Source organism: Plecotus auritus (genome assembly GCF_963455305.1).
Source record: "Plecotus auritus genome assembly, chromosome: 2".
Lineage (NCBI taxonomy): Eukaryota > Metazoa > Chordata > Mammalia > Chiroptera > Vespertilionidae > Plecotus > Plecotus auritus.
Window position 1 is genome coordinate 88,960,425 of NC_137771.1, and position 15,942 is coordinate 88,976,366.

The following is a 15,942-nucleotide window of genomic DNA, read 5'->3' on the forward strand; positions in this document are numbered from 1 at the left end:
CAGGTCAGGATTTGCCAAGGGTTTGGACTGGGGCAGCACGAGAGAATTTTTGGAGGAGATGGAGTTCTCCTTGGTTGCAGTGGTACATGCATGACTCTATGCAATTGTCAAAACACCAAAGAGAATAAATTTTACTCCAAATAAATTTAAAAATAAAATGGGACGCTGCTTCAAATTTAACAGTATGTAACAGAATGGATCACCTTCATAATAAATGCATAAATTTTAATTCTATTTTATCTTAGACCTATACATAAAATTTTTCATTTGAGAAATATTAAAATTCACTATCTTTTAAAAATGAATTCTGAACACTTTTTATAGAATCCTGTTATTAAAACCATTTTTTCAGTATCAGGCAATGTATAGACCAAAATGCTGTTACTGCCCTTTGGTTCCAATCTAGGGTATTTTAGAGAGAAATTGTGAGAAGCACTAAAATAAGACTGTTGTATTAGGACTTAGAAGTCCCATTTTGTGATCCAGTTCAGCTGCTAAATCATCAACCCGAACAAATCTCTTCACCTTCATAGGCTTGGTTCATCTAATCTTAAAAGATGACAATATCCCTTCCAAGTTCAGTATGTAATTGCCCATTTCACTTCACAAAATCATTTTGTGATTCTTGAAATAGCCATTTCAAGTTTCTAATCCTTCCAATGTCTTCCACTTAAAAAAACAACACCAAAAACCATTCCGCATTCAGTGGGCACCTTCTGTGTGTTTGAAGTGGTGCTACAGGCTTCAAAGTTATGGTTCCAGAGTTCTAAGTTGCTAGTTATAGAGTTACCAGAGGCCTGATGCAGGAAATTCATGCAAGAGTAGGCCTTCCTTCGCCCGGCTGCCAGCACCGGCTTCCCTCTGGCACCCGGGACCCGGGCTTCCCTCTGGCCTCACCTGGGGACCTGTGCTTCCATCCGGACGTCTGGTCTAATTAGCATATTATGCTTTTATTATTATAGACTAGTTCATTCATTTCTCACAACACGGGTCTCCTTACCCTCCCCGCACCCCCTCAAGGGATTATCAATCCTTGTCGGATGAAACTAAGTTTGAAGAGTCGAAGGGACTCTCCAAGATTATAAGCTAGAAGACGCCATGATTTGAGCAGAAGGAGGGGGACACACACTCTTCATTCTACAATAGTTCTCCATTCCATGGGGACCACTGGAGGACTATGAAGGTAAATGAGGCCACGTCTCTTTCATTTGGCACACCCCCTACTATGTATGTCCCTATTGGGACACAACGGATGGATGCTGATTAGGAGACGGGCAAGACACCCCTTGCTGAGGACACTCTGTTCCAACCTGGCTCAGGTACCTCCTAATTCTAGTAGAAACAACACTGCTTTTTTTTTTTTTTTTTTTTTTTTTAACTTGGGACAGAGAGAAGATTCATGTTATTTGGAAATTGTAGGTATTCTCAAGAGTCAAGATATCAATACTGACATAAAGAGTGTTGTTGGCCATCTGTGTTTCCTACTTACTATTTAAGTCCATGGGTTCGTGCACATGGGACAATCTACCACATTAACCAATGTCACATGCTTAGTGGCTCTGCTCCTCTCATTTCCCCCAGCAAGATAAGCCCCAGTAGTATCATAAGGTGGGAGTAGGGAGGAATTCAAGCTGACTTTGTCTGATTTTTAGAAAATCTCCAAATCCTTTGTAGTAATCTCAGAAGCCTCTGCATCTTGGGAGTTTGCATTTTTCCAGCCCCTGTTGAAGGCAACTGGAGGAATAAAAACAACTAACAGTTATTGGTATTTACTAAGCACCATGCACCAATCTAGGCACTTGATATATATTAATACACATAATTGGGTTACAATTGTAGGTACTATTACCATCCCCATTTTACAAATGCTGAAACTGAAATTCAGAGAGATTACATGTGTAATTTGCTTCAAATCATATACACTTGGAACCTGAAAAGATGTGAAGCCAACTGGTCTGGCTCCAGGGGCCCTTGTCCCTCACCCACAGTTGATATGCTACATTAGCCTTAGTCTAGCTCAACACTTAGCAGTGGTTCTCAACCTTTCTAATGCCGCGACCCTTTAATACAGCTCCTCACGTTGTGGTGAAACCCAACCATAAAATTATTTTCATTGCTACTTCATAACTGTAATTTTGCTACTGTTAATGAATCGTAATGTAAATATCTGTGTTGTCCGATGGTATTAGGCAACCCTGCTAGCGATTCTCAACCTGTGGGTCATGATCCACAGGTTGAGAACCGCTGCTGTAGAGCCTAAGACCATCGGAAAACACAGATATTTACATTAAAAGGGTCGCGGCATTAGAAAGGTTGAGAACCACTGACTTCTGGGTACACCCAGAAAATACTCTCTAGAAATGAGCTAATGTGCTACATTTGACAAGCAGACAAGTGGGGATAGTGTATAAGTAGCCAGTACCCAATTTACTCATTTGATCAGAACTTTTGAGCACAAAAATCACCTCCACACACTGCCTATGGAGACTGGTCTGAGTTCTAAGTCATGGCAGCAGTGGCAGCCGGCATCCAGACATGGACATAGTAACCTTGACAAAGAAAGAAAGTCATTGCCCAGAGTGCACTGTTCCATTAATTTTACTATTCACGGTGCAATATAAATAGGAAAGTCATGGCACTAATACACCATTGAGAGGGAGAGGGGGAGGGATGGTGATGGTAATATAATTAACAATGGCTGAGCTGTGAGATATACCTCCATTGTCTTGTCACAATCTCATGAAGTTGATATTGTCTCCACTTTATAGATGAGTAAACTGAAGCCCATGTAGGAGAAGATGATTGCTCAAGATCACACAGCAGGTAGATGAAACCTAAGTCTGTCTGTCTCTAAAATTTTTGCTCCTTCCATTGCATGCTCCAGAGTTAAAGCAAAATACTGCTTTTGAGATCACCTAGCCAAAATTCCTCACTTTACAGAGGGAACAAAGACCCAGAGAGGTTTAAGTGACTGCCCAAGGTCAAACAGCTAGTTAAAAACAGGGGCCAGGACCTAGGAAATAATTTCGTAGTGTGCATATCTAGGTCAGTGGCCCTTTTTACATGATCCAGTGGCTGGAGTTTGCAGCACTTATAAAAAGGAAAATAAAATAATCACACAGGGCTGGCAACACTTACTGCCTGTTTGCTTAATATTCTACTGTGCGTTATAAAGCATTTAAAATGTCAAAGTCCATAAACTACTGTTCCAATCCTTGAAAGCCTTTTGGGATCATCTGAAACTCACATCCTTAGAGCCACCCAGAGACCCTTCTGGCCCTTCTACAAACATCTTTGAAAAGAAATATGAGCAAGTCATAGTCACGTTATGAGACATATTGTTCTCTGGATATATAGTTTTGGGGGTGAAGATGAATAAAAATTGCCTAATATACAACTCTTATGTTTTCATAAATTCTCAAATACCTTCCATACTTTATCTTGTGTCCTAAAATTGAAATTAACTGAGGTTGCTTGGTTAAGTAATTTGTCCAGTGTCAGACGAGCTGTTCAGTGCCAAGGCTGGGATGCCCAAGTCCATATTCTCCCATACTACCCTGAAAGACCAGAGAAACCTCATGCAGAGCTCCAGAGCCCAGGGCATCTCAGATTAAATTACATAAGTGAAAAATTATCAAGATAATTGAACCCAACAAAGAAGGCTCTAGGACAGTGGTTCTCAACCTTTCGAATGCCGCGACCCTGTAATACAGTTCCTCATGTTGTGGTGACCCCCAACCATAAAATTATTTTCGTTGCTACTTCATAACTGTAATTTTGCTACTGTTATGAATCGTAATGTAAATACCTGTGTTTTCTGATGGTCTTAGGTGACCCTGCTAGCGGTTCTCAACCTGTGGGTCACGACCCACAGGTTGAGAACCGCTGCTGTAGAGCCTAAGACCATCGGAAAACACAGGTATTTACATTACGGTCCATTAACAGTAGCAAAATTACAGTTATGAAATAGCAACGAAAATAATTTTATGGTTGGGGGTCACCACAACATGAGGAACTTAATCCTTACGCTTAATCCCTGGATGCCCTTGCCTAGAGGACAATGTAAACACATGTGTCCTCCCAAGATTACTCACCCTACTGATTGTATCTAAAGATAAACTTTATCTCAAACTGCTGTTACAATAAAAGGCTAATGAGGCAGGCAATCGAGGCTGCCTGGTCCCTTTGGCCAGGCCATCCCTTAGCCTCGCTTTCACAGCAAACATTGTGTCAGCGTAATCCATTCATCCATCGCTCAGGGGCTGCTGGTCAGCCCCAGCACTTAGTAACATACTCCTCCCATTCTCCGTACAGGAAGAGGAAGGCCAAAGGAATGGAAATCCTAGCAGGCAGAATTCTGACTTTTGCTTCTAATGCCTAAAGAGCAGGTGCTTGTAGATTCAGCTTTGTCCATTAGAAAAGGAAAAAAAGGGAAAAGAAAACCATCCTAGAAGTTTAAGTGGGGTAGAGAGACCTTCACTTGTCAGGAAGTCATTAATTATTACAGGGTACGTAGAAAGTCTTAGTCTGGAATAGTGGACGTTAGTCTGAAAAGAGGAAGCTACTCATTTCTGAAAATTAAAGTCAACTCAATGCTTTACTATAAATTTTAAGTTTTCTTGCAATGTTGCTGGTTGTTGAAACTGGCTGATGAACACAAGAGATTACTGTACTATTCTCAGTGCTGTTGTATTTTGTAAATTTCGTAATACAGGTTTTAAAATGATCTCTGTGTCAGTAGGTAGGAGGCACAACATTTGTTTTAACACTGAAAAAGTTGAACACCTGAAATGGGAAGGATGTGGCTGGGCCAGCAAAAACCTTTATGTTCTGAACAGACATCTTAAGTCCTTTCTATTACATGGTAGGGTTTAAGAAAATAAAACATTCTCAATTCCTGTTTCTTTCACGTGATGTTATCTCAAAACACTATTGATGTCCTTTGCATTTTTAAGGAAACACTCTTCTAATAGAATACACTCTCCACAGTATTCTTATAACGACTAAGTGAGGTGTGTTTTTTTTTGTTTTGTTTTGTTTTTTTAGTAATTTCAAATATTACACCAATAACATTAAGGGAAATCAAAATGATGAGGAATAAGTACCCATCCCAACATATTAAACTGCTTAAATTTTCTTATATTTCCTCCTACTCCTGTTTGGGTATATCTATATCTAGTTTTATATAGGAAGCCATAATGTAGACATCCTTTTGTAGTGAAAAGAGATTTAAAATAATTTGATTTAACACCTGAGGATCTTACTAACTTAAGAATATTAGGTTGGTTTTCTTAATAATATTCATAATAATAAGTGGATAAACACTTAACCTCTCACTTTATATCCTTTTTTTCTTCATTTAATTCTCAAAACAACCTTACTAAGTAGCCATCATTACTGTGACTCTATAGATGAGGAGTCTGCGGTTCAGGGGTACCCAAAGTCACAAAGCTAATGAGGGCAAAGCTAAAATTCATCATCAGGTTTTTTGTTGTTGTTTTAAGAGTCATTGAGCCCTGGCTGAATAACTCAGTTGGTTAGAGCATTGTCCCAATATGCCAAGGCTGTGGGTTTGATCCCTGGTCAGGGCACATAAAAGAATCAACCAACGAATGCATAAATAAATGGAACAACAAATTGATGTTTCTCTCTCTCTTCCTCTCTCTCTAAAATCGATTTAAAAAAATAATTTTTAAAAAAGTCATTGAAATGCAATTTATGTTTTTGTTAAAAAACAACTGTGACTTCTAGAAAGGATTTGTCTTATGCAATTGGTAGAGAATGATGGGAGATTGAATGAAATTTAGAGAAATGGTCTTGCCGGTTCTGAAGTGGTAACTACATCAATCCCTTCCATTAGAATTAAATTTACCTAAATTCAGCATAGTGGATGTTTACCAGTCACAATGGTATGTGTTCTTAATGCACTTTAGTCTATTTTTTAAAATCTTGCATAATGTTGTTCTAGAGATTAGGAATTAAAAGCTAGTTAAGAGCAGCGTTTCCTGCTTATTTCCTTTAACAAAGCTGAGGCGGGAGGGGGGAGGGCGGGGAATGTTTGGGCACAGATTCCCCAGTGAAGATGATTCAAATATTACAGCACAGCCAATGGCTAGAGGCATCACAGATGATCCCGCAAATGCCTATAGCTTCAGTAGTTTAATTATGTTAATACCCCACAATCTGTTTAAGGATTCTCTGCCAAGAAAGAGCTCAGCATTTTATGATGCCGACTTATCAGTCTAGGTACTCAAGAGCCAGAACAAATTGTACATTATAGATCTTCCTCAAATTACTGGCCCTAGGAGAGCCTAGAGCCCTTTACCAATAAGGAGAAACAAGTCACACAGGCCCAGATCACTGATACCATATTTTGAAAATCATGTCCAAATTTATTATGTGTATTTAATATTATCTGGCTACACAAAAAATGATGTTGTTTTAAAAACTCTGTTAAATAGATAGAACCCTCTATAATTTTTATTTCAACCAGAATTTATTTCCTCGCTGACAACATAAGTATCAGTGTGGATTGTCATATGGCCACACACACACAAAATAGCTTTATTGTAGACCTGAATGTTCTAATGACATTCATTACGACCTGATTCTACAATTCCCCAATGTTTATCATTCTAAGTATTATCGGTATGATTCAATGCATCCTTTGTGGTTTTACAAACTGAATTCTAAATTTGGGCCAATGTACGGAGAACACAATGCATGCAGTCATGTGCCCCAAAACGATGTTCCAGTCAACGATGCCTAGTGACATCCTTCCGACATCTACTGCAAAGGTTGCAAACATCAAGAAGGCTGTGGTTGAGAGGGCAAACCTCTTTAACCTGGTGTGTATGGGGATGCTATTGAGGAGCTCCTGGATGGTTCCTGAGGAATCGACTAATGAATAAGTTGTTGGAACTGGAACAAAAGGCGGTAACAAAGGAAACTGCAGAAGAAAAAGGACCTCCAAGAAAATTCACAGAGAAGGATTTAGCAGAAGCTTTGCAGACCTCAGGAAGCCCTGTAAAATGTTTGAAAACACAGACCAACACAGAAAGGTTTTCATTAATAGAGAGGAATGTTCATGGTGCATTATCTTCTTACAAGCAAATCCATGATGACAAAAAGAAATAAACCAAGCGAACCACCATGGACACATTTCTTAAGGAGTAACACCTCCTTAAGAAGAGTCTCAGGCAGGTCCTTCAGGGGGAGTTCCAGTGGAAGGCACTGCTATCATAGATGACAGCTCCATGCGTGTTACTGCCCTGAACACCTTCCACTGGGACAGGATGTGGAGGTGGGGGACAGGGATGCTGATGATCCTGGCCTTGTGTGGGCCTAGGCCCATGGTCGGCAAACTGCGGCTCGCAAGCCACATGTGGCTCTTTGGCCCCTTGAGTGTGGCTCTTCCACAAAATACCACGGCCTGGGTGAGTCTATTTTAAAGAAGTGGCGTTAGAAGAAGTTTAAAAAATTTGGCTCTCAAAAGAAATTTCAGTCGTTGTACTGTTGATATTTGGCTCTGTTGACTAATGAGTTTGCCGACCACTGGCCTAGGCTAATGTGTGTGTTTGTGTCAAAATTTTTAACAAAAAAGTTTAAAAAGTTAAAAAAAATTTTTTAATTTAAAAATAGGAAGGAGCTTACAGAATAAGGATATATAGAAAGAAAATATTTTTATACATCTATACAATATGTCTGTATTTGAAATAAATGTTATTACAAAAGAGTAAAAAATAAAAATTTTGAAGTTTATAAAATAAAAAAGTTACAGTAAACTAAGGCTAATTTATTATTGAAGAATAAAAATATTTTTTATAAACTTAGTGTAGCCTAAGTGCACAGTGTTTATGAAGTCTGCAGTAGTGCCCAGTAATGTCCTAGGCCTTCCCACTCACTCACCACTCACTCACTCACTCACCCAGAGCAACTTCCAGTTCTGCCAGCTCCATTCATGGTAAGTGCCCCATACAGGTGAACTGCTATTTATCTTTTATACCATATTCTTACTGTATCTTTTCTGTTCAGGTATGTTCAAATACAAAATACTTACCATTGTGTTACAATTGCCTATGGTATTCAGTACATTAACATGCTGTACAGGCTTGTAAGCTAGGGTTAGCCGGCTATCCCACAGAGCCAAGGTGTGTAGTAGGCCATACCCTCTAAGTTTGTGTAAATACACTCTATGGTATTCACAAAACTAGGAAATCACCTAATGACACATTTTTCAGAAACATATCCCAGTAGTTAATGACTGTACTTTAAAAAACACTGGGGCCCTGGCTGTGACTCAGTTGGTTGGAGTGTTATCCTGTACACCAAAAGGTCTTGGGTTCGATTCCGGGTCAGGGCATACGCCCATGTTGCAGGTTCGAAGCCTGGATGGAGTGTGAACAGGAGGCAATATTTCTCTCTTGAATCAATGTTTCTCTCTCCCTTCATCGCCTTCTAAAATCAATAAAAATATATACTTGGGTGAGGATTAAAAAACCCCCACAAAACTGGGACTGGTCCAGCCACACCCAGATTTAAAGCCCTAGTAACCTTTCTGCAGAGAACACGTACCTATTTAAGCTCAATGTTTATGTTTGCTGAGAGCTATGCCTGAAGGGTTTCAAGTTTCTTTCTATTATTGCTATATTATCCTAACCTTTCATTTCCGTATACTCATGTTTCTTTGTAAGCCAGTAGCTGAGGAACAGCCTAGATCAAATTAAAGCAGCAGAAGCCCACTGCATAGACGGGGAGTAGGCCAGGAATGGTCCTAACAGCAGGGCTGGAAGGGTGCCAAGTTGTGGGAGAAACTCAAACCAAGTGCAAGTAAGGCGAAAACTGGGGGTGTCCACATAGAATGCCTGTGCTTTCTCTTGGCATCAGATTTGCCTGCATGATGGCCCAGGTTGGCTAGCTGGGAACCAGATTTTCTAAGGAAAGACAGCCCTATTAACATTCCAAGTAAAACTCTAGAGCTTACTAATTCTACAAGTTGTTTGTTTGTTTTTTAAAACTTTCCCTTTGCCAATATTATTTGTTGGCCTAGCTATAATGGAATTATACCTTCAAGCAGTATCTTATTCACTGTTTCTCTAATCCTTTCTATAAGAAATTGCACCCACCCAGGTACAGGACACTTTTATCAATCCCTCTGATCTTCTCATACCTATCCAGCCACTCCCCAGACCAACCCACCACCATCCAGCACGCTGCATGCCCTCAAATCAGGCACAGTGATAGATGGTACTGTGGCAGGGTGATGGGGATGTCACTTTTTTTTTCCTGACTCCTATTTTATTTATTTATTTTAAAAATACTTTTTATTGACTTCAGAGAGGGAGAGGGAGAGATAGAAACATCAATGATGAGAGAGAATCATTGATCGGCTGCCTTCTGCACACCCCCTACTAGGGATTGAGCCCTCAACCCTGGCATGTGTCCTTGACCAGAATAGAACCCTTCAGTCCACAGGCCAATGCTCTATCCACTGAGCCAAACCGGCCAGGGCGGGATGTCACATCTCTTACCCTTAAGAAACCAAAAAACTAAAGAGGTGGGCAGAGAAGATTATTCACTTAGCAGGTTATTATAGTTCAATGCTGGTAGCCGTGGCACTGGGTATAAGAGAACCCAGAGTTGGAATCCCATCCATCTATGAGGTAGGTGATCAGAGATGGCTTCCGGAGGAGGTGACATCAGGGTGGGCTATAAAGTATGGATGGGAGTTAGAGATGGTAGGAAGGGTATCCCGAAGAGGACATCATAAAGAGCCACCCCAAAAAATCAGGTGAAAATTGCCAAAGTATGTAGAACCAAGAAGTTGGAACATAAAGTATGAGGCATCAAGTAAAAAGAAATAAGGGGAGAGAAGTGGGTGGGGAATGGGAGAGAGTCCGGTTGCAGAGGTCATGCCATATTAAGAGCTCAACCTGACTCAAGATAATGAGGAGCCACTGTAAAGCTTTAAACAAGGGAACAACGGGTGTTCTAGCCCAGTGGTCGGCAAACTCATTAGTCAACAGAGCAGCAAACCGCGGCTCGTGAGCCGCAGTTTGCCGATCACTGTTCTAGCGGGTCTGAGAGCTCACCATTATTGGACTCTGGGAAGCAAAGCTTCCTGGTGCCTTTGTCCCACAAGATTCCTAGGACCTTGATTGAAAATCCTTCAAAATAAGACAAAAGTTGAGTTTTTAAATGTTGGTTATGATCTATTTAAATAAAACCACATCTTGTGGTATTTTGTTCTCACTTATAGACAACAGAGCATTTAAAATAAGGACCAAACAACCCAATCAAAAAATCGGCAACTGATCTAAACGGACACTTTTCAAAAGAAGACAGAAGGAAGGCAAAGAGACATATGAAAACCTGCTCAAAGTCACTAATCATCAGAGAGATGCAAATCAAAACGACAATGCGATACCATCTCACACCTGTCAGAATGGCTATCATCAACGAATCAACAAACGACAAGTGCTGGAGAGGATGCGGAGAAAAAGGAACCCTCATGCACTGCTGGTGGGAATGCAGACTGGTGCAGCCACTGTGGAAAACAGTATGGAGTTTCCTCAAAAAACTAAAAATGGAACTCCCGTTCGACCCAGTGATCCCACTTCTAGGAATATATCCCAAGAAACTAGAAACACGAATCAGAAAGGATATATGCACCCCTATGTTCATAGCAGCACAGTTCACCATAGCTAAGATTTGGAAACAGCCTAAGTACCCATCAGCAGATGAGTGGATTAAAAAACTGTGGTACATCTGCCCTAGCTGGTTTGGCTCAATGGATAGAGCTTCGGCCTGCAGACTGAAGGGTCCCAGGTTCGATTCCGGCCAAGGGCACATGCCTGGGTTGCGGGCTTGATCCCCAGTAGGGTGCGTGCAGGAGGCAGCCAATCAATGATTCTCTCTCATAATTGATGTTTCTATCTCTCCCTCTTCCTTCCTCTCTAAAATCAATAAAATATATTTAAAAAAAAAACTGTGGTACATCTACACAATGGAATACTATGCTGCGGTAAAAAAGAAGGAGTTCTTACCATTTGCAACAACATGGATGAAGATGGAGAGCATTATGCTAAGTGAAATAAGCCAGGCAGAGAAAGATAAATATCACATGATCTCACTCATTTGTGGAATATAATGAACAACATAAACTGATGAACAAAAATAGATCCAGAAACAGAGAAACATCAATCAGAACGTCAAACCTCAGGGAAGGTAGGGGAGGGTGGGGTAAGGGGGAGAGATCAACCAAAGGACTTATATGCATGCATGTAAGCCTAATCAATGGACACAGACAACAGGGAGGTGGGGCATGAATGGGAGGTGGGGGGTAATGGGGGAATAAGGACACATATTTAATACCTTAATCAATAAAGAAATTTAAAAATAAATAAAATAAGGACCATTTTTCTTTTTCTGTGTATTTCTGTGAACTTTTAAAAAGTATGTGTACTATTTTCCACACATATTTAATTAGTTTTATTATCTATAGACTTAATAAAACTTCTCTGGAAGAAAGCTACAATATTAATCACTAATAGAGTGCAAAATCAAAAAATTTTGAACTTTGTGAACATATTTTCTGGTGTGTTTTTTTTGTTTTGTTTTGTTTTTAAGCTAACTTTTAAAATTGTTTTAAAAATAAGGGCAGATAGCCCTGGCCAGATAGCTCAGATGGTTAAAGCATCGTCCCGATATACCAAGGTTTCAGGTTCAATCCCTGGCCAGGATACATATAAGAGTCAACCAATGAATGCATAAGTAAGTGGAACAACAAATTGATGTTTTTCCCTCCCTCTCTCTCTCTCTCTCTCAAAACAATCAATCATTTTTTTAAAAAAATACACATATATATAGGGACAGATATTCGGGGGTGGGGGGAAGCATTTTTTGAGGAGTTGAAGTGGAGAAAAATTAGCCCAAATATACTAAAATCATACTGAATTTAGCCCATTATACTAAACAGGCACTAAATTTAATGCTCAACCATTCAAATCTGAAACTAAAATTCCATGTCTGTCCGCTTACAGAGGTATCCTCAATACACAGAATAATGCTTGGTACCACGAAAGGCTAAATAAGTACTTGTTGACTGCTGGACATATAAATGTCAAAATATTCTATTATTTTTTGAAGACTTCTTTTCTATACTGTGTGAAGACAAATCCTCAATGCACTTCACAGCCTGTTCCAGATGGGACTCAGGAAGCTGGCACAGAAGCCAGTGTAGGGTGTGGTGACCAATTCCAGCAAGGACAACCCTCCCGTGACTCAAGCTAGCACAGTGGCCCATTAAGCCTCAGCATGCTGTCTTTCAACACACACACACACACACACACACACACCCTGCTAACCTTATTTCCAGCTTAAGTGGTGAGGTGGAGCTTCCTTCCGCTGCCCTCCCCATTTCTCCCCACCCTTCTCCTCTCTCCTTTCTGTGATTCCGCAGGGATGTTGCTTTAGATATATAGGAAAGAATACATAATCATTCCTTCTTTTCCCGCTGCAAGAGGAACAGTTTAAACTTCAGGCCACACAAATCAAGGACCAGATCCCCACTGGGCCTTAAGCAAGCTGTGTGAAGATGCACAGTGTTCAGGCTTCTACGCCTCCTTTCCTTCATCTGTACGTGAGCATAACAATGACTACTTCTTATAATTAAAAGAAATGATGCAGAACATCACATATCTGGCACAAACTGTATCAACAAAAACAGTATTAGATGCCACATATATAATACTTCCATGTGTTATATCTAATAAACGATCCAAGGATGAACACTCACTGCGCTATGGTAAATGTTGGTTCCCTCCCCCACACCACCCCCACCCCAGTCTTCCTGACCTGACAACTTAGTATCTCTGAAAATAAACTGCTCAGAGGATAGCATATGTCTGTGTCCCCAGACATCTTGCTGGACTTTTTCCTGCTTCTTTCTCTGAGCAGATTTCTATGCCCAACCACTCTTGCTTAGCTTTTAGGAATGTTGAGTTACTGGGTAATAACTGCCATGAGTGTGCTTTCAGATGTGAGCATAGTTTCAAACAGCACTCAATGCCTCAACAATAACAATAGCACATGTAAGAAGGAAGTTATTCCAAGCATGACAGGTGTAGGGCCACCCTCACCCAGGGCTGGCTGGCACCACAGCCATGCTGGCACAATAGTGGAAACTACTGTGTTGGGACATCACCGGGAAAAGGAATGCAGGTCACACAGGTAATCCCAGAAAACATATGAGAAACAGAATTGTGAAAAGAAACCCAGTCCTTAATCAAAGGAGTTTGGAGCTGGTGGGGTTTTTTTTTTTGCCTCCAGTTGCCTAGCATACATTGGACCCCTTTCCAAATGATCAAACACAACAGAAATGACTTCACAGCATATAAACACAAGAGGCTGCAAACTGGAATTTACAATAAAAATCTGTGACTTAAGAATTAGGAATTTACCTTTGATTAACTCCAGCTAGAATCTCTCTGTATGTTTCATCTCATGGTTAACCACTTTTCTAGGCAATGTAATACCAGACTAGATTTATTAAACCAAATCAGTTGAGACCAGGGTATTTGTCCAGGTCTTAGACTAGAGACATTTAAGCTGGAGTGATAATTTGTGAACTATGCAAAGAGAATTCAAAGATTCTGAAAACAACCCCATGAACGTTGAGCAATGACTTTGAGCATCAATGTAATACTGTATAACATCCTATTTCAACTCATAAGTTCTAGAATGCTTATGAAAAATACCAATCTCATGATGCTAGAGCTGTGCTTATGGAGGACTACGAAAAGCATCCATTCAAAAGACTGAGCTGAACGTTGGCAACTGTGGGATATATCGTCAAAGGTAGTTTACCAGAGCTCCTGTGGCTCAGCGTATTTCTTAGATCACTATATTGCACATGGTTGTAAGACAACAGAGCTGGCACTAAAATGTCACTAAAAACCAACTAGATGAATAGCTTTCTATGCATTTTTTTTTCAAATGTCAGTTCTCTAGAGGAGTTGAATGGCAGCAAACTCAATCTATGAATAAGAACAAATGGTAATGGAAATTAGTACCTACTTGGAATCCTATTAAGCGTCACCCAGAAATGTTCATCAGGACTATAGGTATCCTTTGACCAGTGTAGTAGATCAATGGCCCTTTTGTCATGGAAGATGAAGTTGACAAACTCTCTGGTAAGGGCCACGTAGGCAGTGCCAAAGTAAATGGTCAGCTGATGTGGAGGTGAGGTTTTCAAAACATTAGTGTTCCTCACAAAAGAGCCATCTTTGCCTATGTGCTCTTGGTGGACGTATTTAGTCCGTCCAATAGCATGATCGGGAGGCAGCACCCCCGGGGTAATGTTTTTCCCTTTGAATCCTTTCAGATGCTGAACTATTTCCTTGTTGGTTTTCAGGGGGAAATCTTGTCCACAGGTGTTGATGGCATACTTCCATGGGACCTCGGAGGCCACCAGGTCTCTCAGGCAGTTCAGGTCCGCCTGGAGCCTGGAGATCCCACCATAGACAACCAGCTCCCTCTTGGAAGCCAGAAACGCATTTGGGAAGCAGCTCAATAACTGCCACACAGATTTCTTAAACTCCACTGTGGCCTTCTCATCCACATGAACACAGTAGATATTTTGGGGCATGTAGATAGCCCTGAAGAGCCTTTCAAAAGTACCGAAGTCTTTATGGATGACCATGACATATGCCAAAGGGAACGCCACTTCTTCTTCTGACAGGGGGCTTGTGATGTAGTGGTTCTGGATCAGGTAGTCCTTGCAAGGGACACTTCCCAAAGGTGATGGTAGCGTCTTCTCCCAGAGGACAGTGGGCTTATCTTCTAGGGCGTCCTCACAGGCACTTATTACAGAGTACCTTTCGCTGGAACCATTCAGCCTCCTTTTGGGCAGGCTTAATCGGCTGTTGTAACGTATCACAAAAATAACCACACTGAGCACAGTGAAAGCAAAAAGGTAATACCTCCAAAAGTTCATTATTTTCACTTCCTTGGAGCAGGAATCTCTCTCCAGGGACTGAGAAATGATCAGTCCCTGAAAACACAAGTGTGAAGAGGCTGAATGGCCTTCCTTTTTCAGTCTTGAATTTCGACAGCTTCTCAGACAGGCTTCCTTTACTCCTCATGTACTCTCCGCTTCAGTGTCGCGCCGTCCTCCGGCGGTGGCGGGCGAGGTCATGCTCCTCCAGCCCGCCCTGGGCTCCTGGGCTCCTGGGCTCCTGGGCTCCTGGGCTCCTGGGCTCCTGGGCTCCTGGGCTCCCGGGCTCCCGGGCTCCCGGGCTCCTGGGCTCCGGTCCTGGGCGCTGGAAGCCGGCCGGCCACTCGCAGGCAGAGCGCGGAGCAGAGTGGGCGCCCAGCCCGGCCCGGCCCGGCCCGGCCAGCGGGAAGCCCGCCTTGTTTGCATATGAAACCCAAGTGGCGGATCTCGGCAAATTACGTTGTGGAAAGGAATGACGGGTCCTTTTCACCGGGGCTGGGCTTCTCTGGCTTCACCCCACCCCCTTTCCCTCCGCTCTATTCTGATCTCATCTCCCTTCTCTTCTCACACTTTCCCCTGGCGTTTTAGAATAAGTGGTTCTCCTCTTTCGGGTCAGCCTGCAAACCGGCTAGCAGTCGTTGGAAACCACAGCGTGGAGGACTAATGCTCCGGCTCCGGTCTCTTCCCGTTTCTCAGCCACCTTTTTTCATTTCAGTGTTATCTCTACCTCTGAGCACACACAGACACAGATAAGGAAAAAGGCACTTGCAACATGTCTATTATCAGCAGCAAAAACGTCTGGTGGAGAGATAGGTGTTCGCTGGATTAAACCAGATGGTTTCTGATGGTGTTACATAGCATATATGTATGTGCAGGCTATCGGAAGAGGGAAATTAGGATTACATTGTTGCGGGCATGGGGTGAGGGCAGAAGGAACCTAGGAGTGA

General features: G+C 41.6%; 1 protein-coding gene across 3 annotated transcripts in view; it reads right to left on the reverse strand.

The window, feature by feature from the left end:
• GCNT2 (glucosaminyl (N-acetyl) transferase 2 (I blood group)) overlaps positions 1-15,942 on the reverse strand; it is an 84,373-nt gene that overhangs the window by 25,223 nt on the left and 43,208 nt on the right. Inside the window, exon 1 of one of the 3 annotated variants that reach the window (XM_080654800.1) lies at positions 14,077-15,454. The exons of the other annotated variants lie outside the window; for them this stretch is intronic. Coding sequence (XP_080510926.1) covers positions 14,077-14,995 — 919 coding nt within the window. The 5' untranslated portion in view covers positions 14,996-15,454. Of the gene's footprint in view, positions 1-14,076; positions 15,455-15,942 lie in introns of those variants that run through there. 3 annotated transcript variants of the gene reach the window in all.